We start from the raw sequence: 27,117 nt of genomic DNA on the forward strand, positions 1-27,117 counted from the left end.
GGCTCCACTGACTGGGGGGACCTCCACACCCAGCCAGGAGCTAGGCTCCACTGACTGGGGGGACCTCCACCCCAGCCAGGAATTAGGCTCCACTGACTGGGAGGACCTCCACACCCAGCCAGGAGTTAGGCTCCACTGACTGGGGGGACCTCCACCCCAGCCAGGAGCTAGGCTCCACTGACTGGGGGGACCTCCACCCCAGCCAGGAGCTAGGCTCCACTGACTGGAGGGACCTCCACCCCAGCCAGGAGCTAGGCTACACTGACTGGGAGGACCTCCACACCCAGCCACAGTCTCAAAGTGTTTTTACTGGTTAAATAAAGGTTAAAAATCACACCCGTGTGAAGTGAGGGGCGCAGCTCTTATCATCTCACAACATCAATTACAACATAATGTGTGTTTAAGCAGCGGGTGCTAATGTTTGTTTTAGTCTCAAAACAAACATTACATTTATCTTTATTGTCTAATGTTTGTTTTAGTCTCAAAACAAACATTACATTTATCTTTATTGTCTAATGTTTGTTTTAGTCTCAAAACAAACATTACATTTATCTTTATTGTCTAATGTTTGTTTTAGTCTCAGAACAAACATTACATTTATCTTTATTGTCTAATGTTTGTTTTAGTCTCAGAACAAACATTACATTTATCTTTATTGTCTAATGTTTGTTTTAGTCTCAAAACAAACATTACATTTATCTTTATTGTCTAATGTTTGTTTTAGTCTCAAAACAAACATTACATTTATCTTTATTGTCTAATGTTTGTTTTAGTCTCAAAACAAACATTACATTTATCTTTATCGTCTATGAGGCGTTTTCTTAAACAAGCATCGTTGAAAAACAAACATTAAAGCTAAACCCTCAAAAAAGACAAAATAAAGGACCTCCAAATTGACACATATTAATGTTTTGTGCCAGGGACCTCCAGAAGAGAAGAGTTATGTTGCACGGTGGCACAGTTGGTAGTGCTGTCGCCTCACAGCTAGAAGGTCCTGGGTTCGATTCCCGCTCGGGACTCTGTGGCTGCTGGCGGCGTGTTTCCTATTCCGCGTCATCAGTGCCCATACCTGAGGCGGGGTTGGCGAAAGGGCCTTTCTGTGTGGAGTTTGCATGTTCTGAATTTGCCCGTGTCCCCTAGGGTAGGTACCCTCACAAAAACATGCAGTAATCCTGGTCTCTAAACTGCCTCCCCCTGGCCAGAAAGGAACTGGTTGGAATAACGTGTTCCTTCCACGCGCTACGTCCAACCAGGGAAACTCCCCCCTGTCAGGTGTAAAGGAGCAACTTGGACACTCAGGCATGAAGGAAGCATGAGTTCAAGTCCGTTGCTCTCCCCATGTCCCCCATATATGGGGACTAGGTTGGCGGAGGGTGTGCAGAGCCCAGGATCACATTCGATAATTGACACAGGGGTGAAAAATGGGTTACAAAATCGTGGGATAAAAATTATACAAAAAAAGAAAAGAGTTATGTTAAAATCATGTCAACATTATTCACAGTTCTCTAAACGTTTCGAATTTCTGCAAAAAATAGCAGGTGCACAAGTGCAATCAGTGCTTGTTGATCTGCTATTTTTGAGTATATATGCAACATAAATGCATGAAGAAGCATTTAAAACGATTGTGATGCTGTATTAACTACTGAGTCATGCTGGGGACCCCCTGGAACCCCCTCAAGGACCCCTGAGGGTCCCTGGACCCCACTTTGAGAACCACTGGCGTGTTTGGAGAGGACATGTACCCCCTTTCTGAAACCAGCTCCTCGCCACTCGCTCTACACACTTGCCCTCGATATGCGCGTTCACGCGAGGCTGCGCCATATTAAGTGTCGTCCGAAACCAAGCAGCCTTGAGTGGAAGTGGCTTATAAAGCCCTCAAGAGCGAGTCTGTGCCGATCTAGACTCGATTGCCTTGTGCAGCCCTGTTCTCTGTCCGCATGGAAAACGCGACCTACAAATGTAAGTACCACCACAAATAAATGATAAATAAACTCCTCCTAAACAATCTTCATCTGATGCAGAATAGACAACACTCCAACTGATGTTCACAAGGGCTCTTTATTTACCCCACCGTGAAAAAAACGATAAATGAAAGTTATGAAACCACACAAACAAAACAACTTATGATTTATAAACACCATGGATGTATATGACATGTCATTTTTGACACGCTGTATTTCCTTTTTCCATATTAATGAAATCCACATGTCACAAACATACACGATAAAATGCAATATAACTGTACAAACAAAATAACAGGTAACACAATTGCGTGATGGTAACCATGGCAACGAATGGTGTCTGTTTCCTGTTTCTGCACAAGGAGGGCGAGTGTATTTCCAAACAGTTTTTTATACCCAGCACCCTTATCAATGGAACTTGATTCAGCTGGAGGGGCACTTTCTGACGAGGGAACCTCCCGAGAGCACTTCAAGTCAAGGGACTGGTTTCAGAAAGGGCTTAGGGTGTAGGGCTGTAGGCCTATATACTTCATTTATACAGTGTGATTCTACTGCCCCCATGTGGTACAAGAACGCCAGATCATGATCATTAAATAATCCTGAAAATGTGAAAATGTATAGGCTATTTTCTGTTTTATTAATGAGCTGGAGAGACGGGGAGACTCCTTTTCTCTTCGCAGATAAGTAAGCCTGGGACGGAGGCTAGGGAGACCCCTGCTACTGAACACACACTATGAATTTGAACTGGGGACCACCCACCACATCCTGACAACAAGCATTTGGCATAACGTTTAGGCATTCAATTAAATATTGTGAAAATAGCAGATCTACAAGCTCACAACGCCTCGCAACACATATAGGCTATTATTTGAGAATTTGCCCATTTTTATAGTAGGCACATAGTTTGCTAATTACTTTTGAGGCAGTAGGCCTAATGGTTTTTTTGTATAAGTATTCCTTAAATTGTCACTTTTTGTCATCTGTGGTCATCTTTGTTTTTTTTTGTTATAAATTGTTTTAATGTAAGTTTGCTTGGCCTCAATCTCAAATACAAAGAAAGAAGGTTCATTTGGAAAGACTACATTTGGATGTATGTGAACTTTAGCTAGAATAATGATCAAATTAATTTGAATTTAATCTTATTACTATCACTACTGAAGCCAAACAGAAACAGCACTTTTCATTTTTCCAATAAAGACAAAAGTCAGAGTCAATTATTGTCGAGCAATTATTAAAGTTAAAAACTATTCACGACGTCATCACGCGGCGACGGATGCGTCCTGCTCCTAGTGACGTCATTTACTGTACCATCCCAATGTTGCCATGTCTGCTTATTATAAGCGACTTACTTTGGGCTTGTTTTTCTGTAAAGTGTCTTGTAATTTAAATATATTGGCAGTTGCAGGTTGCTGTTAGTTGGGGCTTGTTTCCCAATGTGTAGTTGCTTATTTGGGCTTGTTTCCTATAATATCGTTTAAACCAGTGATCCTCAAACATTTCCATGTCAAGGACCCCCAGATAAATGTATTTGTCCAAAAGCGTACAGCATCTAAACATATGTGTTGTTAAAATGTTTCAAAGAATATTCCACATTTTCTCCCCCCATGATTGTTTTGAAACTAGCAGATCTACAAGCTCACAACGCGTCACAACGCATCGCATTGCGACGCGTTGTGAGCTTGTAGATCTGCTAGTTTCCAATAGCCTAAAGGTCAGGCTTCTTTTGGGCTTGTTTTATAATGTTGTTTAAACCAGTGAATTCTCACACATTTCCATGTGAAGGACCCCCAGATTAATGTAGGCCTATTTATAGACCCAACATCTAAAAAGAAAATATGTTGTGCCATGTGTCATTAAAATGTTTCACTTTTTTCCACAATAGGCTATTTGTCCTTGAAAATAGTAGATCTACTGAGCTCACAACAACGCGTCGCATTGCGACCTCTAGCCGTTGTGAGCTTGTAGATCTGCTATTTTCCAGTAGACTGCACTGAGGTCGATCAGGCTTTCTTTTGGGCTTGTTTTTCATGATGAACCTGGTTTGCTTGTTTCTCTCACACAATCTGGCAACCCTGCTAGTGTCGTCATCGTTGACTCACCAATGGGTGTGGACCATAGGGTGTGGACCAATGGGTGTGGACCATGGACAGTGTGTTAATGTTAATGTTAATGTCATGTCGTGTCATCAGGGTTGATGTCAGTCAGTCTGTCTGTCATTAAATGAAGGTTAAATCCTCCTAAAAGCTTCTCCGTCACGGTAAGACTCTCCAGGTGTTTAATTAACGCTCACAGTGTCGTCACGTCACGTTATAACCTCCTTATAAGGACTTATTATCTGTTATTAATCTGACCGTTAGCATGACTAGCCTAGCACCATGCTAACGCAATGCAACGCTGCAGACACAGTGCTACACAAGGATGCTAACATGCTAATAACAACAACAACAGTTATCGCATAAACCAGTGGTTCCTTCGAAGTGGGGTCCGGGGACCCCCAGGGGTCCTTGAGGCTAAATGATAGTTAGGAACCAAATGGACCCTTATGGGTCTGTAACTCTGAGTGTACAAATGCAACCAAATGGACCCTTATGGGTCTGTAACTCTGAGAGTGTAACGCATGGAACCAAACGGACCCTTATGGGTCTGTAACTCTGAGAGTGTACAGATGGAACCAATCCATTTGTACTCTCTCAGAGTTAAATTAACATTGATTTTACAATATAAATTCCAGATCCCAGAGATAGATATACCCGTTAAATGGGGGTCCGTAGACTAATGCATGTCAAACTGGGGGTCCTTAATTGAAATTAAACGGGTTGAGAATCACTGCTAGAGCCGTAAAAATCTTCTCTTATGGGGGGGTCCCTGTCATATCTTTTCAAATGGGGGTCCGCGAGGTTGGGGGTCCGCGAGGTTGGGGGTCCGCGAGGTTGATTAAACAATGTGTCACAACTTTTCCTAACTATAGTGACATTTAGCCTAGCTGTGGTGTGGCTAAATGTCTCTCAGCTAAGCTAAGAAGCGAGATGAAGCAGGGACCACCTTAGCTGAGAGAGATGAAGCAGGGACCCCCTTAGCTGAGAGAGATGAAGCAGGGACCACCTTAGCTGAGAGAGATGAAGCAGGGACCCCCTTAGCTGAGAGAGATGAAGCAGGGACCACCTTAGCTGAGAGAGATGAAGCAGGGACCACCTTAGCTGAGAGAGATGAAGCAGGGACCACCTTAGCTGAGAGAGATGAAGCAGGGACCCCTTAGCTGAGAGAGATGAAGCAGGGACCCCCTTAGCTGAGAGAGATGAAGCAGGGACCACCTTAGCTGAGAGAGATGAAGCAGGGACCCCCTTAGCTGAGAGAGATGAAGCAGGGACCACCTTAGCTGAGAGAGATGAAGCAGGGACCCCCTTAGCTGAGAGAGAGATGAAGCAGGGACCCCCTTAGCTGAGAGAGATGAAGCAGGGACCACCTTAGCTGAGAGAGATGAAGCAGGGACCCCCTTAGCTGAGAGAGATGAAGCAGGGACCCCCTTAGCTGAGAGAGATGAAGCAGGGACCCCTTTAGCTGAGAGAGAGATGAAGCAGGGACCCCCTTAGCTGAGAGAGAGATGAAGCAGGGACCCCCTTAGCTGAGAGAGATGAAGCAGGGACCCCCTTAGCTGAGAGAGAGATGAAGCAGGGAGCCCCTTAGCTGAGAGAGATGAAGCAGGGACCCCCTTAGCTGAGAGAGAGATGAAGCAGGGACCCCCTTAGCTGAGAGATGAAGCAGGGACCCCTTAGTTGAGAGGGATGAAGTGGGGACCCCCTTAGCTGAGAGAGAGATGAAGCAGGGACCCCTTAGCTGAGAGATGAAGCAGGGACCACCTTAGCTGAGAGAGATGAAGCAGGGACCCCTTAGCTGAGAGAGAGATGAAGCAGGGACCCCCTTAGCTGAGAGAGAGATGAAGCAGGGACCCCCTTAGCTGAGAGAGATGAAGCAGGGACCACCTTAGCTGAGAGAGATGAAGCAGGGACCCCCTTAGCTGAGAGAGAGATGAAGCAGGGACCCCCTTAGCTGAGAGAGAGATGAAGCAGGGACCCCCTTAGCTGAGAGAGATGAAACGGGGACCCCCTTAGCTGAGAGATATGAAGCAGGGACCCCCTTAGCTGAGAGATATGAAGCAGGGACCCCCTTAGCTGAGAGAGATGAAGCAGGGACCCCCTTAGCTGAGAGAGATGAAGCAGGGACCCCCTTAGCTGAGAGAGATGAAACAGGGACCCCCTTAGTGTGTTCAGTGTGCCGAAGTCCTGACGTCACTCGCTCATCTCCTGGTTCACGGAAGTTTTTCTCTATGGAGAATAACATTGGGGTCATCTGAAAATCGTCTCATATAAGAACTGTGGTCCAAAAAGAAAAACAATCAACAAACAAAACGTCTCAGCGAAATTGTCAGGGAGGTGTGTCTATATCGTTTACGACAGTCAGTCACTCATATTTGATAGTCTGTTTCTAGTAAAATGTAACTAATTCAACAGCAGTAACAATAGCGTTTTCTCTCAGTCAATTGATTCTTCATATCATGAGTGAAACGGCCGGGATGATTTGCTTATTTTTCAAACACAGTTCTTATATGAGGCGATCTAAGATCCCCCTATGGGGATTATAATACAAGTAAAACACAGTTCTTATATGAGACGATCTAAGATCCCCCTATGGGGATTATAATACAAGTAAAACACAGTTCTTATATGAGGTGATCTAAGATCCCCCTATGGGGATTATAATACAAGTAAAACACAGTTCTTATATGAGACGATCTAAGATCCCCCTATGGGGATTATAATACAAGTAAAACACAGTTCTTATATGAGGCGATCTAAGATCCCCCTATGGGGATTATAATACAAGTAAAACACAGTTCTTATATGAGGCGATCTAAGATCCCCCTATGGGGATTATAATACAAGTAAAACACAGTTCTTATATGAGGTGATCTAAGATCCCCCTATGGGGATTATAATACAAATACAACACAGTTCTTATATGAGGCGATCTAAGATCCCCCTATGGGGATTATAATACAAATACAACACAGTTCTTATATGAGACGATCTAAGATCCTCCCTATGGGGATTATAATACAAATACAACACAGTTCTTATATGAGACGATCTAAGATCCTCCCTATGGGGATTATAATACAAATACAACACAGTTCTTATATGAGGTGATCTAAGATCCTCCCTATGGGGATTACAATGCAAATAACACTTCTTATATGAGGTTATCTAAGATCCCTCTATGGTGTCATTCTCCAGACAGGTGACTCAGCAACCAGCAGCAGGTACCAGCAGCAGGGACCAGCAGCAGCACCATGCTGGCGTGCGTGTTCAGGCGCTACGGCCTGCTGGTGGCCTCCCACCCGTGGGAGGTGATCGTGGGGACCATCGCTCTGACCGTGTGCCTCATGTCCGTCAGCGGCCTGCCGGGCAACCAGCAGCAAGTGTGCACCTGGAACCAGTGTCCTGAGGTCCAGGAGGTCAGTTCACTGCTCCTCTATTAATACCTGCACCTAGAACCAGTGTCCTGAGGTCCAGGAGGTACTACGTGCCAATTTAATGTGTTTATTACAATGTGTTTATTACAATTTAACACCTGTTAGTGTTTTAAAGCATTATGTTATACTTTAGCTATTGAAAAAATAGCAGATCTACAAGTTCATAGTGCGGCACCGAGAGCCGCGCTACGAACTGTTAATTCTTTTTGAAAATTTGTGAAAATGTGCCTCAACGTTTTTAACTCAATCTTTGCTTCTGGGGATGTCCCTGAAACAGTGACCTCATCCTCTGTATTCTCTCCTCCAATAGCAGAAGGTCCCGAGCAGTGACCTCATCCTCTGTATTCTCTCCTCCAATAGCAGAAGGTCCCGAGCAGTGACCTCATCCTCTGTATTCTCTCCTCCAATAGCAGAAGGTCCTGAGGAGTGACCTCATCCTCTGTATTCTCTCCTCCAATAGCAGAAGGTCCTGAGGAGTGACCTCATCCTCTGTATTCTCTCCTCCAATAGCAGAAGGTCCTGAGCAGTGTCCTCATCCTCTGTATTCTCTCCTCCAATAGCAGAAGGTCCCGAGGAGTGACCCCATCCTCTGTATTCTCTCCTCCAATAGCAGAAGGTCCTGAGGAGTGACCTCATCCTCTGTATTCTCTCCTCCAATAGCAGAAGGTCCTGAGGAGTGACCTCATCCTCTGTATTCTCTCCTCCAATAGCAGAAGGTCCTGAGGAGTGACCTCATCCTCTGTATTCTCTCCTCCAATAGCAGAAGGTCCTGAGCAGTGACCTCATCCTCTGTATTCTCTCCTCCAATAGCAGAAGGTCCTGAGGAGTGACCTCATCCTCTGTATTCTCTCCTCCAATAGCAGAAGGTCCCGAGCAGTGACCTCATCCTCCGCTGCATGGCCATCGTCTACGTCTACTTCCAGTTCAAGAACCTCCGGCAGCTAGGATCCAAGTACATCCTGGGTATGGGATATTAAATATAATATATATATACATCCTGGGTATGGGATATTAAATATAATATACAATTTACAATTTAGGCATTTAGCAGACGCTCTTAATCCAGAGCGATTTACATTAAGCAAGAACAAAAAGCATGGGAATACATCACATATATAAAAAGCATTTATCAAGAAACATGCGTAAGCTAAGAACGTAACTAGAACATTATCTATATAATGACACTATACATATAAACTATACATATATATTATACTATGCTGTACATATATACTATGAAGTGCTATGACTACATACAATGCAATTATTGTGCTGTCTACATGACATGCTATAAGTCTGTTTCAAATGCTATCTAAGTCTAAAAAGTGCTGTCTAAGGGGGGTAGGGTAAGTGCTATGGGCCATGGTGGAGTCTGAAAAGGTGGGTTTTCAGACTACGGCAGAAGATCGGGAGTGATGCTGCAGTTCTGATTGCAACGGGAAGTGCATTCCACAGTTTTGGGGCCAGAAGGGAGAAGAGTTTGGGACGTGTGGAGCGTTGTCCCGGCGTTTTTAGTGAGGGTACTTCCAGCTTCCCTGCGTTGGCTGATCTGAGTGCGCGGGAGGGTTTGTAGGGTTCAATCATGCTTGCAAGATATGGGGGAGCCATACCTTTGGTTGCTTTAAATGCCAGCATCAGAGTTTTGTATTCTGTGCGGGCAGCGACCGAGAGCCAGTGCAGGGAGCGGAGAAGGGGGGAGACATGTGAGAATTTTGGCTGGTTGAAGACCAAGCGAGCTGCGGCATTTTGGATCAGTTGGAGAGGCTTAAGTGCACATGCCGGTAGGCCAGTGAGGAGGGAGTTACAATATACATCCTGGGTATGGGATATTAAACATATACACATCCTGGTTATGGGATATTAAACATATATACATCCTGTGTCAATAGTACTATTTAAATACATCTGTGCATAACTTCGACAGCAATAGTGTTTGCCATAGTTTTAGTCGACAGGATTAACACAGACTGGTCGGTGTGACAATCTATCCTGGGACCACCCGGGTCAGAATAAGGTCATGTGTTCAACGTCTCTGTGGGCCGAGTGTAACAATCTGCCTTTTACACTGAAAGGATCATTATTGCTAAAGGAAAAAAAAACAACGTGATCGTCGGGTTAAATCTGTGGTAGTTTATATAGAAGCCACAAAAGGATGTTGAGCGAACAGAATGCCAAGTAATACAGTCCTACAGCAATAAGGTCATGTGTCCACCATGTGTCCACCATGTGTCCACCATGTGTCCACCATGTGCCCACCATGTGCCCACCATGTGTCCACCATGTGCCCACCATGTGTCCACCATGTGTCCACCATGTGTCCACCATGTGTCCACCATGTGTCCACCATGTGTCCACCGTGTGCCCACCGTGTGCCCACCGTGTGCCCACCGTGTGTCCACCGTGTGTCCACCGTGTGTCCACCGTGTGTCCACTGTGTGTCCACCGTGTGCCCACCATGTGTCCACCGTGTGTCCACCGTGTGCCCACCGTGTGCCCACCATGTGCCCACCATGTGTCCACCATGTGCCCACCATGTGCCCACCATGTGCCCACCATGTGCCCACCATGTGTCCACCATGTGTCCACCATGTGTCCACCATGTGTCCATCATGTGGCCACCATGTGTCCACCATGTGTCCATGTGTCCACCATGTGTCCACCATGTGTCCATCATGTGTCCATGTGTCCATCATGTGTCCATCATGTGTCCATCATGTGTCCTCCATGTGTCCACCGTGTGTCCACCATGTGTCCACCGTGTGTCCACCATGTGTCCACCATGTGTCCACCATGTGTCCATCATGTGTCCATGTGTCCATCGTGTGTCCATGTGTCCACCGTGTGTCCACCATGTGTCCACCGTGTGTCCACCGTGTGTCCACCATGTGTCCAGGTATCGCGGGTCTCTTCACAGTCTTCTCCAGCTTCGTCTTCAGCACGGTGGTCATTCACTTCTTCGGGAAGGAACTGACGGGCCTCAAGTAAGTCATCATCACACGCACGCACGCACGCACGCACGCATGCACGCACGCACGCACGCACGCACGCACGCACGCACGCACGCACGCACGCGCGACTGAAGGAACTGACAGGCCTCAAGTAAGTCATCACACACACACGCGCGCACGTGCACACACAGACACGCACACACACACACACGCCTGACGGGCCTCAAGTAAGTCATCGCACTCAGTTCCTACATTCTTTCTAAGAATGACCCAAACCATTGATTCATCATGCAACTACGACATAATGGTGCTTTAACTGGACATATTACATGGCTTGGTTGAATGCTTGATCCTGATTGGTCAATCGCTGAATTCAGTGGTGTGTTATTTCTTGATAACGGACCGCTCCGCTCTATAACAGACCTCTGCCTAATCAAGCCCTCAGAGCACCAGCTGCGACCCGCTTGATTTACTGCTGTTTCCAACATGACAGCCATGTAAACACACACACACACTAGTGACACACCATGTCATTTACAGCTAAACGTTGCTCTCAAAAATGTTTTTGAAAACATTTGAGCGAGAAATAGACTAAGCAGTAAAACCCGGAAATGGATTCTATTTGATCAACTCACTTCCTTGTTTTCCGACAGTGCTCCAGCCTTGCGGCTGGGCAGACGCAGCCAGGGCGAACTTATGGAATACTTTTTTTGTTGTGTTTTGGGTCAATGTATTAATTTCTGCGGATACAAAGGGTGATTAACTCAGGGTTAAACTCCATGTCAGTGAATGATCTCCCGATAATGACCACCTAGCCAGATATTATCCCTTACACATCACACAAGACAGAATGGTGAACTTTATTCAGTTTTTATTTAGTTTTGGTCAATGAAAAAAGGTATATATAGTCGACGAACATGATAACCCATGATAATATTGCTGTTTTCATTCCAGTGAAGCGCTGCCATTCTTCTGTTTTCATTCCAGTGAAGCGCTGCCATTCTTCTGTTTTCATTCCAGTGAAGCGCTGCCATTCTTCATGATAACCCATGATAATATTGCTGTTTTCATTCCAGTGAAGCGCTGCCATTCTTCATGATAACCCATGATAATATTGCTGTTTTCATTCCAGTGAAGCGCTGCCATTCTTCTGTTTTCATTCCAGTGAAGCGCTGCCATTCTTCATGATAAGTTATCATGAAGAATGGCAGCGCTTCACTGGAATGAAAACAGCAATATTATCATGGGTTATCATTGATAACCCATGATAATATTGCTGTTTTCATTCCAGTGAAGCGCTGCCATTCTTCATGATAACCCATGATAATATTGCTGTTTTCATTCCAGTGAAGCGCTGCCATTCTTCTGTTTTCATTCCAGTGAAGCGCTGCCATTCTTCTGTTTTCATTCCAGTGAAGCGCTGCCATTCTTCTGTTTTCATTCCAGTGAAGCGCTGCCATTCTTCTGTTTTCATTCCAGTGAAGCGCTGCCATTCTTCTGTTTTCATTCCAGTGAAGCGCTGCCATTCTTCTGTTTCCATTCCAGTGAAGCGCTGCCATTCTTCATGATAACACATGATAATATTGCTGTTTTCATTCCAGTGAAGCGCTGCCATTCTTCTGTTTTCATTCCAGTGAAGCGCTGCCATTCTTCATGATAACACATGATAATATTGCTGTTTTCATTCCAGTGAAGCGCTGCCATTCTTCTGTTTTCATTCCAGTGAAGCGCTGCCATTCTTCTGTTTTCATTCCAGTGAAGCGCTGCCATTCTTCATGATAACACATGATAATATTGCTGTTTTCATTCCAGTGAAGCGCTGCCATTCTTCCTGCTGCTCATCGACCTCTCCAAAGCCTGCACGTTGGCCAAGTTCGCCCTCAGCTCCAACTCACAGGTGACCTTTCACCCCTGACCCCTGACCCCCGTCAAACACGACACCACACACCCCATTTATATTCAGAGAGTTGTGGGCATACTTGACATATCTCTGTGTACGTGTGTCATCACTGTCTCCTCAAACCTGTGTGTCTGTGCGTGCGTGCCTGTGTGCGCGCAGGAGGAGGTGAGGGAGAACATCTCTCAAGGAATGTCCATCCTGGGACCGACCTTCACTCTGGACGCTCTGGTGGAGTGTCTGGTCATCGGTGTGGGAACCATGTCAGGTCAGTTAAACTACATTACCCAGAACACACTGCATTAGAACTACATTACCCAGAACACACTGCATGTAGGAACCATGTCAGGTCAGTTAGAACTACATTACCCAGCACACACTGCATTATAACTACATTACCCAGAACACACTGCATTAGAACTACATTACCCAGAACACACTGCATGTAGGAACCATGTCAGGTCAGTTAGAACTACATTACCCAGCACACACTGCATTATAACTACATTACCCAGAACACACTGCATTAGAACTACATTACCCAGAACACACTGCATGTAGGAACCATGTCAGGTCAGTTAGAACTACATTACCCAGCACACACTGCATTATAACTACATTACCCAGAACACACTGCATTAGAACTACATTACCCAGAACACACTGCATTAGAACTACATTACCCAGAACACACTGCATGTAGGAACCATGTCAGGTCAGTTAACCTAATGTCCTATTAATATGGTTACTGGTACGGTACCAGTGGTACGGTACCAGTGGTACGGTACCAGTGTGTAAACCTAATGGACCCTTGTTTGGTCTGTATGTGAAACGGGATAATCATTGTCCTCCTAACAGGTGCTGTTGTGGTTGTCCTCCTAACAGGTGTTGTTGTTGTTGTCCTCCTAACAGGTGTTGTTGTTGTTGTTGTTGTCCTCCTAACAGGTGTTGTTGTTGTTGTCCTCCTAACAGGTGTTGTTGTTGTCCTCCTAACAGGTGTTGTTGTTGTTGTTGTTGTTGTCCTCCTAACAGGTGTTGTTGTTGTTGTTGTTGTTGTTGTTGTCCTAACAGGTGTTGTGGTTGTCCTCCTAACAGGTGTTGTTGTTGTTGTCCTCCTAACAGGTGTTGTTGTTGTTGTCCTCCTAACAGGTGTTGTTGTTGTCCTCCTAACAGGTGTTGTTGTTGTCCTCCTAACAGGTGGTGTTGTTGTTGTCCTCCTAACAGGTGTTGTTGTTGTTGTCCTAACAGGTGTTGTTGTTGTTGTCCTCCTAACAGGTGTTGTTGTTGTCCTCCTAACAGGTGTTGTTGTTGTCCTCCTAACAGGTGGTGTTGTTGTTGTCCTAACAGGTGGTGTTGTTGTTGTCCTCCTAACATGTGTTGTTGTTGTCCTCCTAACAGGTGTTGTTGTTGTTGTCCTCCTAACAGGTGGTGTTGTTGTTGTCCTCCTAACAGGTGTTGTTGTTGTTGTTGTCCTCCTAACATGTGTTGTTGTTGTCCTCCTAACAGGTGTTGTTGTTGTCCTCCTAACAGGTGTTGTTGTCGTCCTAACAGGTGTTGTTGTTGTCCTAACAGGTGTTGTTGTTGTTGTCCTCCTAACAGGTGTTGTTGTTGTTGTCCTCCTAACAGGTGTTGTTGTTGTCCTCCTAACATGTGTTGTTGTTGTTGTTGTCCTCCTAACAGGTGTTGTTGTTGTTGTCCTCCTAACAGGTGTTGTTGTTGTTGTCCTCCTAACAGGTGTTGTTGTTGTCCTCCTAACAGGTGTTGTTGTTGTCCTCCTAACAGGTGTTGTTGTTGTCCTCCTAACAGGTGTTGTTGTTGTTGTCCTCCTAACAGGTGTTGTTGTTGTTGTCGTCCTAACAGGTGTTGTTGTTGTTGTCCTAACAGGTGTTGTTGTTGTCCTCCTTACAGGTGTTGTTGTTGTCCTCCTTACAGGTGTTGTTGTTGTCCTCCTAACAGGTGTTGTTGTTGTTGTCCTCCTAACAGGTGTTGTTGTTGTTGTTGTCCTCCTAACAGGTGTTGTTGTTGTCCTCCTAACAGGTGTTGTTGTTGTTGTCCTCCTAACAGGTGGTGTTGTTGTTGTCCTCCTAACAGGTGGTGTTGTTGTTGTCCTCCTAACAGGTGTTGTTGTTGTTGTCCTCCTAACAGGTGTTGTTGTTGTTGTCGTCCTAACAGGTGTTGTTGTTGTCCTCCTAACAGGTGGTGTTGTTGTTGTCCTCCTAACAGGTGGTGTTGTTGTTGTCCTCCTAACAGGTGTTGTTGTTGTTGTCCTCCTAACAGATGTTGTTGTTGTTGTCCTCCTAACAGGTGTTGTTGTTGTCGTCCTAACAGGTGTTGTTGCTGTTGTTGTCCTCCGTCCTAACAGGTGTTGTTGTTGTTGTTGTCCTCCTAACAGGTGTTCCTCAGCTGGAGATCATGTGTTGTTTCGGCTGCATGTCGGTGCTCGCCAACTACTTTGTCTTCATGACCTAACAGGTGTTGTTGCTGTTGTTGTCCTCCGTCCTAACAGGTGTTGTTGTTGTTGTTGTCCTCCTAACAGGTGTTCCTCAGCTGGAGATCATGTGTTGTTTCGGCTGCATGTCGGTGCTCGCCAACTACTTTGTCTTCATGACCTTCTTCCCTGCCTGCGTCTCCCTGGTGCTGGAGGTAATTAACATGGTGTACAACATTTATCTAACCTTCATCTGTGCCTTGCGTTGCGTGCGTGCGTGCGTGCGTGCGTTGTGTGCGTGCGTGCGTGCGTGCGTGCGCCCTGTATGCACCTGTAGAATTTAAGATGTGCGTAGTACTTCCCTTTCTATTTTCGATTCTATTTCATGTATGTATAGTGTGTCCTCATACACGCCAGCTTAATGGTCACTCGGAAGCCACTCTGTCTCTGGCGCATTTTTTTTAATGTTTACAGGTATTTGTAGTGTATTTGTACTAGTGCTGTCCCGACTAAGGATTTGTATAGTCGAAATTAATATGAATAAATTTGCTGTTAGTCGACTGATAGTCGACTGAACACCCCCCTGCCCCGAAAAAAACAAAAACAAAAAAATTAAATTACTACAACTACAATTAGGATATACCAGTCATTGTGAGAACGTTTCTAGCATATGGCTTTTCTAGCATTAGTTGCCTAATTACTGTAGGCCCTGTTGCACACCGTTCACATATAATGCTTGGGTTAATCCATCCCTGACCGCTGAAAGATCATACAATAGCCTAAATATATATATACTAATGGTTTGTCATAATGGATATAGATTTTTTTAATTAATTTAATTTGAAATGAACATTGTCAGATATTAAGAAATGGAATAATGTTACAGCTTGTAAGTTTGTATGGAGTATGGAGTGTGTATTCAATATAATTTGCCATTGCATTCTATAAAACAATGGCAGTGAATCGTGATGCATTGGGAGATTGTAGATCTGCTACTTTCGCATCATTTTTAAAAGTGTCTAACACATTTTCTTCATACTTCTTCATACTTTAGTAACTTTAAAAACACAAGAAAAAATGGTATCAGTGAAAAAACAAAAAAAACTAAACATTTCTTTTTTTTTTTGGTGAACATTGACTGAGAGGTTGTCAGTCGACTGAGACCCGTTCCGATCGATTAGTCGACTATTCGACTAATCGAGGTCAGCACTAATTTGTACTATGTTTACAGGTATTTGTAACCATGTATTTATCTCCAGTTATCCAGGGAGAGCCGTGAGGGTCGTCCCGTCTGGCAGCTGAGCCACTTCGCCTCCGTCCTGGCCGAGGAGGAGGACAACAAACCCAACCCTGTCACCCAAAGGGTTAAAATGATCATGGTGAGAAATAATACCTCTGTTTGATATGAACACGCACGCACACACACACACACACACACACACACACACACACACACACACACACACACACACACACACACACACACACATACACACACACACACACACACACACACACACATTTGAATTATTTTATTTGGATCTGCACAAGAGGCGCAATAGAGAGTATGCGCATGCTTAAAGTGAATGGCACATCGAGTGGCAAAGCAACAGGCAAAGTGAGTTTAACATTGTTTAATGTTGTTTAATGCAATCAGACAGGACTTCTCTGTGTGGATGTCTGGGCTGTCGAGGCCAGAAAGTAGTTTTTTGCCACTCAGTAGGCGTTCCTGCATAACTTCCTGGTTTGATGATGTCACATGCATACCCTCTATACAATAGACCCAAACACTGATCAGAATTAGGTTACATTATATGGTCCAACTAGATATAACTGCTGCACATGCTTAACACACAGAGGGAAGCACATTGATGACATACTATTACTTGACACTACTAGACAGGATGTTTTTTATTTTTTTAAGCCACCTAGGGATAAATGAAACAACGCCTTCTCCAGATAGACAGACGCGCACACACACACACACACACACGCACACGCACACGCACGCGCGCGCGCATGCAAGCCATACCATAAAGAACCATCTAGTTGATTTAAAAAAAAATCATATAGAGCGTCACAGTCCCGCCCCCTTTCATGACAACGAGCCCGGAAGAGAATCCCCCATTCATTTTTCCCATAGACGTTTCAGAAAGTATTTATTTAAAGACCTTTAAGCCTGTATTATTGTCATGAGTTGTCACCATCCGAGTTGTCACCACTCACACATGACACAAGGTTTTGGGCCCAACAATTAATGAGAAAGAATAAAAATAAGTGTTGTACCGTGCCCTTTTTTTCTTCTTTCTAATTATTTGTTCGGCCCAAAAATTTTTTTTTATTGTCATGATTTGTCAACACAAGAGTTGTCTTTGTCCGCGACTTACAGGTCTTTAAATAAATACTTTAAATATGTATAACTCTCTACTACAGTCTCTAGGCCTGGTCCTGGTCCATTCATGTTGATGCTCTGTCTCTCTATCTCTATCTCTATCTCTCTCTCTCTCTCTCTCTCTCTCTCTGTCTCTCTCTGTCTCTCTCTGTCTCTCTCTGTCTCTCTCTGTCTCTGTCTCTGTCTCTCTCTCTGTCTCTCTCTCTCTCTCTGTCTCTCTCTCTCTCTCTCTCTCTCTCTCTCTCTCTCTCTCTCTCTCTCTCTCTCTCTCTCTCTCTCTGTCTCTCTCTCTCTCTGTCTCTCTCTCTCTCTGTCTCTCTCTCTCTCTGTCTCTCTCTCTCTCTGTCTCTCTCTCTCTCTCTCTCTCTCTCTCTCTCTCTCTCTCTCTCTCTCTCTACACCATAGTCTCTCGGCCTGGTCCTGGTCCACGCTCACAGCCGTCTAGCGGCAGAGAAGTCGGGTCACAACAGCACGTCGGAGGAGGGGGAGGGTCCCGTCGGCCACCGCCTGGACCCCCCCGGCTCCGTGTGGTCTCCCCACATCTCCAGGTAAACCCCTGAAATGTCACGTCGCTTGTAGACCAAAGACTGTGATCGATGTATTATATCCATTCTGATATTTTGCGTATACCGTATATATCACCACATAGTAGCCCCACTAGCCTGGGCGGCAGGTGTTTATCACCACATAGTAGCCCCACTAGCCCGGGCGGCAGGTGTTTATCACCACATAGTAGCCCCACTAGCCTGGGCGGCAGGTGTTTCTCACCACATAGTAGCCCCACTAGCCTGGGCGGCAGGTGTTTATCACCACATAGTAGCCCCACTAGCCTGGGCGGCAGGTGTTTATCACCACATAGTAGCCCCACTAGCCTGGGCGGCAGGTGTTTATCACAACATAGTAGCCCCACTAGCCTGGGCGGCAGGTGTTTATCACCACATAGTAGCCCCACTAGCCTGGGCGGCAGGTGTTTATCACCACATAGTAGCCCCACTAGCCTGGGCGGCAGGTGTTTATCACCACATAGTAGCCCCACTAGCCTGGGCGGCAGGTGTTTATCACCACATAGTAGCCCCACTAGCCTGGGCGGCAGGTGTTTATCACCACATAGTAGCCCCACTAGCCCGGGCGGCAGGTGTTTATCGCGCAACATTGATTTGGCCCCCGGGGGCGTTTAAAAGAAACAACATTGATTTGGCCCCCGGGGGCGTTTAAAAGAAACATGCCACTATTCACAGCAGGCTTTTATTTATTCCTGCACCGGGCCAGTATTTGGTTACAGCTCCAATTAACCTTTTTACTATTTTGAAATAGTAATGTAATGTAGATCGGCTGAACACAAAAAGTAGAAATGGTAAAAATGGCAAAAGAAGGGCTAAGGCACTGCATGGCGCAAACAGGGCCCCCGGTGTCCAAGTCTGTCATCGATACGCAAATGTCAGACTCGATAAAATACGTCAATGTCTTGGTCATGTGAAAGCAGGGAATCATAGCTTCAAATTGACATATTGGTTGTTCAGTTTGACCCACCAGTTTTGGAGATATGGCTTATAGAGTAATGTCTTGCAGAGAAACAGCGAGTTGAGAAAACAGGCTTGAAAAGGTTCACTTCTGTGGTCTCTAACATTACACCTAGCTACATGTTTAAGCATTTATTTCATATTTACATGTCTTCTGTGGTCTCTAACATTACACCTAGCTACATGTTTAAGCATTTATTTCATATTTACATGTCTTCTGTGGTCTCTAACATTACACCTAGCTACATGTTTAAGCATTTATTTCATATTTACATGTCTTCTGTGGTCTCTAACATTACACCTAGCTACATGTTTAAGCATTTATTTCATATTTACATGTCTTCTGTGGTCTCTAACATTACACCTAGCTACATGTTGAAGCATTTATTTCATATTTACATGTCTTCTGTGGTCTCTAACATTACACCTAGCTACATGTTGAAGCATTTATTTCATATTTACATGTCTTCTGTGGTCTCTAACATTACACCTAGCTACATGTTTAAGCATTTATTTCATATTTACATGTCTTCTGTGGTCTCTAACATTACACCTAGCTACATGTTTAAGCATTTATTTCATATTTACATGTCCATTTCAGCTCTGACACTTATTTCAGACATGCTCTAGTATGTGAAGAGTCTGCCTGTGCTATTAACTCGTCTTGCCGCCATGACTGTCTCTGTATCATAAAGAGTCACACATTGTATTCCTTAGCAATTGTATTTTTTTTGTAACTGACACACATTAGTTTGCATAACTGTTTCTGTGTTGTTGTCGTCAGCGTGGAGCAGGTGATCACTCTGGGCCTGGCGTTGCTCCTTGACTAACTGTTTCTGTGTTGTTGTCGTCAGCGTGGAGCAGGTGATCACTCTGGGCCTGGCGTTGCTCCTTGACTAACTGTTTCTGTGTTGTTGTCGTCAGCATGGAGCAGGTGATCACTCTGGGCCTGGCGTTGCTCCTTGACTAACTGTTTCTGTGTTGTTGTCGTCAGCGTGGAGCAGGTGATCACTCTGGGCCTGGCGTTGCTCCTTGACTAACTGTTTCTGTGTTGTTGTCGTCAGCGTGGAGCAGGTGATCACTCTGGGCCTGGCGTTGCTCCTGGCTGTGAAGTACGTGTTCTTTGAGAAGACGGAGGCCGAGTCCTCTCTGTCCCTGAAAGGACCATCCATCAGCTGTCACAGAGGGACAGGTGGGTCATTATTATTATCAGCTGGTCATTTTCTACACTAAAAACTGACTACCTTTTTACACTTAAAAACTAAGCAACGATGACTGAAACTGTGACTAAAATGTGTCCACAGTTTCGTCAACAAATACAATCTAGACTAAAATGTTAGCCTAAATGTTGTACTAACGGAGAAGAGATCCAGTACAACTACAAGACAAGTCTGTCAAGATTGTGTGCAGAAATAGCTGAAAATACATTGGCTATTATTTTACCTGTTTATTTAGGCTATTGTATACGGTGCTGCGTTACTACTCGCCTATCGGGCCATGTCTCTTTAGTGGACTGGTAACGTACTGTGTCTTTAGTGGACTGGTAACGTACTGTGTCTTTAGTGGACTGGTAACGTACTGTGTCTTTAGTGGACTGGTAACGTACTGTGTCTTTAGTGGACTGGTAACGTACTGTGTCTTTAGTGGACTGGTAACGTACTGTGTCTTTAGTGGACTGGTAACGTACTGTGTCTTTAGTGGACTGGTAACGTACTGTGTCTTTAGTGGACTGGTAACGTACTGTGCCTTTAGTGGACTGGTAACGTACTGTGTCTTTAGTGGACTGGTAACGTACTGTGCCTTTAGTGGACTGGTAACGTACTGTGTCTGGGGAACGGGGAACCCGGGTTCGCCTCCCGGCTGAGGCTGCATTTATACTGAGGCTGAGGCGCCACACTGTCTCTCTGCATTCTACACACCTGTTTGTTTACCTGGCTTATTGTCCTGAGTCCCTCTGGACTAAAGAGCGTCCGACTAAACGCCCTTCTTTGTAAATTGACAGAGTCGGAGTTCTGCAGGACCAGAACCACTTCAGAGAACTCGTCCTCCTCCTCCTTGTCTCTGAGGACTCCAGTCACCGTCTGTCCTCCTCCCCGGAGACTCAGAGGAGAGACAGAGACAGACAGCTGTCCTCCCCAGTCTCTGAGACACAGAGGAGAGACAGACAGCTGTCCCCCTCCTCCCCAGTCTCTGAGACACAGAGGAGACACAGAGACAGACAGCTGTCCTCCTCCTCCACAGTCTCTGAGACACAGAGGAGACACAGAGACTGAGTCCCGGTCTCCTAAACCTCCGAGCGCTGGCGTGTCCTCCCCTGCCTGCTGCAGAAGCACCACACCTGAGCCTGAGGTGCTCTCCAACGCACGCGAGACCGCTGGTGAGACTTCAGCGTCCATTCACGCACGCACGCACGCACGCACGCACGCACGTACGCACGCACGCACGCACGCACGCACGCACGCACGCACGCACGCACGCACGCACGCACGCACGCACGCACGCACGCACACACACACACACACACACGCACGCACGCACGCACGCACACACGCACGCACGTTGCTCTCAGCCATGATCACACAGTCATGATCGCCGCTCCTCGCTCGCAGCACTCTCGGGATGCTTGGAAGTTATTATCATTTCTGTGGTACACAGAACTACAGTACACAGAACTACAGTACACAGAACTACAGTACACAGAACTACAGTACACAGAACTACAGTACACAGTACACAGTACACAGAACTACAGTACACAGTACACAGTACACAGAACTACAGTACACAGTACACAGTACACAGAACTACAGTACACAGTACACAGTACACAGAACTACAGTACACAGTACACAGTACACAGAACTACAGTACACAGTACACAGAACTACAGTACACAGTACACAGAACTACAGTACACAGTACACAGTACACAGAACTACAGTACACAGAACTACAGTACACAGAACTACAGTACACAGTACACAGAACTACAGTACACAGTACACAGTACACAGAACTACAGTACACAGTACACAGTACACAGAACTACAGTACACAGTACACAGTACACAGAACTACAGTACACAGTACACAGTACACAGAACTACAGTACACAGTACACAGTACACAGAACTACAGTACACAGTACACAGTACACAGAACTACAGTACACAGAACTACAGTACACAGAACTACAGTACACAGTACACAGTACACAGAACTACAGTACACAGAACTACAGTACACAGTACACAGTACACAGAACTACAGTACACAGTACACAGTACACAGTACACAGAACTACAGTACACAGTACACAGTACACAGTACACAGAACTACAGTACACAGTACACAGTACACAGAACTACAGTACACAGTACACAGTACACAGAACTACAGTACACAGTACACAGTACACAGAACTACAGTACACAGTACACAGTACACAGTACACAGTACACAGTACACAGAACTACAGTACACAGTACACAGTACACAGAACTACAGTACACAGTACACAGTACACAATTTACAATTTACAATTTAGGCATTTAGCAGACGCTCTTAATCCAGAGCGACTTACATTAAGCAAAAACAAAAAGCATGGCATACATCACATGTATAAAAAGTAGTTATCATGAATCATGCGTAAACTAAGAACGTAACAGTGGAGTATCTATGTAAACTATACATACTATACTATATAATATATTATACATGTGTACTATAAAGTGCTATGACTACATAAAGTGCAATTCTAGAGCTGTCTACATAACAAGCTATAAGTCTGTTTAAAATACTATCTAAGTCTACATAATGTGCTATCTAAGGGGCTAGGCTAGGGCAAGTGCTACACAGTACACAGTACACAGAACTACAGTACACAGAACTACAGTACACAGAACTACAGTACACAGAACTACAGTACACAGAACTACAGTACACAGTACACAGTACACAGTACACAGAACTACAGTACACAGTACACAGTACACAGAACTACAGTACACAGTACACAGTACACAGTACACAGAACTACAGTACACAGTACACAGTACACAGAACTACAGTACACAGTACACAGTACACAGTACACAGTACACAGTACACAGAACTACAGTACACAGTACACAGTACACAGAACTACAGTACACAGTACACAGTACACAGTACACAGAACTACAGTACACAGTACACAGTACACAGAACTACAGTACACAGTACACAGTACACAGTACACAGAACTACAGTACACAGTACACAGTACACAGAACTACAGTACACAGTACACAGTACACAGTACACAGAACTACAGTACACAGAACTACAGTACACAGTACACAGTACACAGAACTACAGTACACAGAACTACAGTACACAGAACTACAGTACACAGAACTACAGTACACAGAACTACAGTACACAGAACTACAGTACACAGAACTACAGTACACAGTACACAGTACACAGAACTACAGTACACAGAACTACAGTACACAGTACACAGTACACAGAACTACAGTACACAGAACTACAGTACACAGAACTACAGTACACAGAACTACAGTACACAGAACTACAGTACACAGAACTACAGTACACAGTACACAGTACACAGAACTACAGTACACAGAACTACAGTACACAGTACACAGTACACAGAACTACAGTACACAGAACTACAGTACACAGAACTACAGTACACAGAACTACAGTACACAGTACACAGTACACAGAACTACAGTACACAGAACTACAGTACACACACACAGAACTACAGTACACACACACAGAACTACAGTACACAGAACTACAGTACACAGAACTACAGTACACAGAACTACAGTACACACACACAGAACTACAGTACACACACACAGAACTACAGTACACAGAACTACAGTACACAGAACTACAGTACACAGAACTACAGTACACAGAACTACAGTACACAGTACACAGAACTACAGTACACAGAACTACAGTACACAGAACTACAGTACACACACACACAGAACTACAGTACACAGAACTACAGTACACAGAACTACAGTACACAGTACACAGAACTACAGTACACACACACAGAACTACAGTACACAGAACTACAGTACACAGAACTACAGTACACAGAACTACAGTACACAGAACTACAGTACACAGAACTACAGTACACACACACACACACACAGAACTACAGTACACAGAACTACAGTACACAGAACTACAGTACACAGAACTACAGTACACACACACAGAACTACAGTACACAGAACTACAGTACACAGAACTACAGTACACAGAACTACAGTACACAGAACTACAGTACACAGAACTACAGTACACAGAACTACAGTACACAGAACTACAGTACACAGAACTACAGTACACACACACAGAACTACAGTACACAGAACTACAGTACACAGTACACAGAACTACAGTACACACACACACAGAACTACAGTACACACACACACAGAACTACAGTACACAGAACTACAGTACACAGAACTACAGTACACAGAACTACAGTACACAGAACTACAGTACACAGAACTACAGTACACAGAACTACAGTACACAGAACACAGAACACAGAACTACAGTACACAGAACTACAGTACACAGTACACAGAACTACAGTACACAGAACACAGAACTACAGTACACAGAACTACAGTACACAGTACACAGAACTACAGTACACAGAACACAGAACTACAGTACACAGTACACAGAACTACAGTACACAGAACTACAGTACACAGTACACAGTACACAGAACTACAGTACACAGAACACAGAACTACAGTACACAGAACTACAGTACACAGTACACAGAACTACAGTACACAGTACACAGAACTACAGTACACAGAACACAGAACTACAGTACACAGTACACAGAACTACAGTACACAGAACTACAGTACACAGTACACAGTACACAGAACTACAGTACACAGAACACAGAACTACAGTACACAGAACTACAGTACACAGAACACAGAACTACAGTACACACACACAGAACTACAGTACACAGTACACAGTACACAGTACACAGAACACAGAACTACAGTACACAGTACACAGTACACAGAACTACAGTACACAGAACACAGAACTACAGTACACACACACAGAACTACAGTACACAGTACACAGAACTACAGTACACAGTACACAGAACTACAGTACACAGAACACAGAACTACAGTACACAGTACACAGAACTACAGTACACAGAACTACAGTACACAGTACACAGTACACAGAACTACAGTACACAGTACACAGAACTACAGTACACAGTACAACAGTACACAGAACACAGAACTACAGTACACAGTACACAGAACTACAGTACACAGAACTACAGTACACAGTACACAGTACACAGAACTACAGTACACAGAACACAGAACTACAGTACACAGAACTACAGTACACAGTACACAGAACTACAGTACACAGTACACAGAACTACAGTACACAGAACACAGAACTACAGTACACAGTACACAGAACTACAGTACACAGAACTACAGTACACAGTACACAGAACTACAGTACACAGAACTACAGTACACAGAACTACAGTACACAGAACTACAGTACACAGTACACAGAACTACAGTACACAGAACACAGAACTACAGTACACAGAACTACAGTACACAGTACACAGAACTACAGTACACAGAACACAGAACTACAGTACACAGTACACAGAACTACAGTACACAGAACTACAGTACACAGTACACAGTACACAGAACTACAGTACACAGAACACAGAACTACAGTACACAGAACTACAATACACAGTACACAGAACTACAGTACACAGTACACAGAACTACAGTACACAGAACACAGAACTACAGTACACACACACAGAACTACAGTACACAGTACACAGAACTACAGTACACAGTACACAGAACTACAGTACACAGAACACAGAACTACAGTACACAGTACACAGAACTACAGTACACAGAACTACAGTACACAGTACACAGTACACAGAACTACAGTACACAGTACACAGAACTACAGTACACAGTACACAGAACTACAGTACACAGAACACAGAACTACAGTACACAGTACACAGAACTACAGTACACAGAACACAGAACTACAGTACACAGAACTACAGTACACAGTACACAGAACTACAGTACACAGAACACAGAACTACAGTACACAGAACTACAGTACACAGTACACAGAACTACAGTACACAGTACACAGAACTACAGTACACAGAACACAGAACTACAGTACACAGAACTACAGTACACAGAACTACAGTACACAGTACACAGAACTACAGTACACAGAACTACAGTACACAGTACACAGAACTACAGTACACAGAACACAGAACTACAGTACACAGAACTACAGTACACAGTACACAGAACTACAGTACACAGAACTACAGTACACAGTACACAGAACTACAGTACACAGAACTACAGTACACAGAACACAGAACTACAGTACACAGAACTACAGTACACAGTACACAGAACTACAGTACACAGAACTACAGTACACAGAACTACAGTACACAGTACACAGAACTACAGTACACAGAACTACAGTACACAGAACTACAGTACACAGTACACAGAACTACAGTACACAGAACTACAGTACACAGAACACAGAACTACAGTACACAGAACTACAGTACACAGTACACAGAACTACAGTACACAAAACTACAGTACACAGTACACAGAACTACAGTACACAGAACTACAGTACACAGAACTACAGTACACAGTACACAGAACTACAGTACACAGAACTACAGTACACAGAACTACAGTACACAGTACACAGAACTACAGTACACAGTACACAGAACTACAGTACACAGTACACAGAACTACAGTACACAGTACACAGTACACAGAACTACAGTACACAGAACACAGAACTACAGTACACAGAACTACAGTACACAGAACTACAGTACACAGAACTACAGTACACAGAACTACAGTACACAGAACTACAGTACACAGTACACAGAACTACAGTACACAGTACACATAACTACAGTACACAGAACACAGAACTACAGTACACAGTACACAGAACTACAGTACACAGAACTACAGTACACAGTACACAGAACTACAGTACACAGAACTACAGTACACAGTACACAGAACTACAGTACACAGAACTACAGTACACAGAACACAGAACTACAGTACACAGAACTACAGTACACAGTACTACACACACACACACACACACACAGAACTACACACACACACACACACACACACACACACACACACACACACACACAGAACTACAGTACACAGTACTACACACACACACACACACACACACAGTACTACAGTACACAGTACTACACACACACACACACACACACACACACACA

At 44.4% G+C, this 27,117-nt stretch overlaps 1 protein-coding gene across 3 annotated transcripts in view; it reads left to right on the forward strand.

The window, feature by feature from the left end:
- Nucleotides 1-1,917: 1,917 nt before the first annotated feature.
- LOC306939913 (3-hydroxy-3-methylglutaryl-coenzyme A reductase-like) overlaps nt 1,918-27,117 on the forward strand; it is a 56,238-nt gene continuing 31,038 nt past the window's right edge. The window contains exons 1-11 of one of the 3 annotated variants that reach the window (XM_079524722.1): nt 1,918-1,959; nt 7,253-7,473; nt 8,352-8,454; nt 10,385-10,472; nt 12,252-12,336; nt 12,499-12,604; nt 14,873-14,979; nt 16,024-16,143; nt 17,562-17,704; nt 19,741-19,868; nt 20,679-21,053. In XM_079524722.1, coding sequence (XP_079380848.1) covers nt 7,309-7,473; nt 8,352-8,454; nt 10,385-10,472; nt 12,252-12,336; nt 12,499-12,604; nt 14,873-14,979; nt 16,024-16,143; nt 17,562-17,704; nt 19,741-19,868; nt 20,679-21,053 — 1,420 coding nt within the window. In that variant the 5' untranslated portion in view covers nt 1,918-1,959; nt 7,253-7,308. Of the gene's footprint in view, nt 1,960-4,088; nt 4,219-7,252; nt 7,474-8,351; nt 8,455-10,384; nt 10,473-12,251; nt 12,337-12,498; nt 12,605-14,872; nt 14,980-16,023; nt 16,144-17,561; nt 17,705-19,740; nt 19,869-20,678; nt 21,054-27,117 lie in introns of those variants that run through there. The other 2 variants (XM_079524721.1, XM_079524723.1) reach the window with 2 other exon arrangements.

This window comes from Electrona antarctica (genome assembly GCF_951216825.1).
Source record: "Electrona antarctica genome assembly, chromosome: 16".
NCBI classification, from domain to species: Eukaryota; Metazoa; Chordata; class Actinopteri; order Myctophiformes; family Myctophidae; genus Electrona; species Electrona antarctica.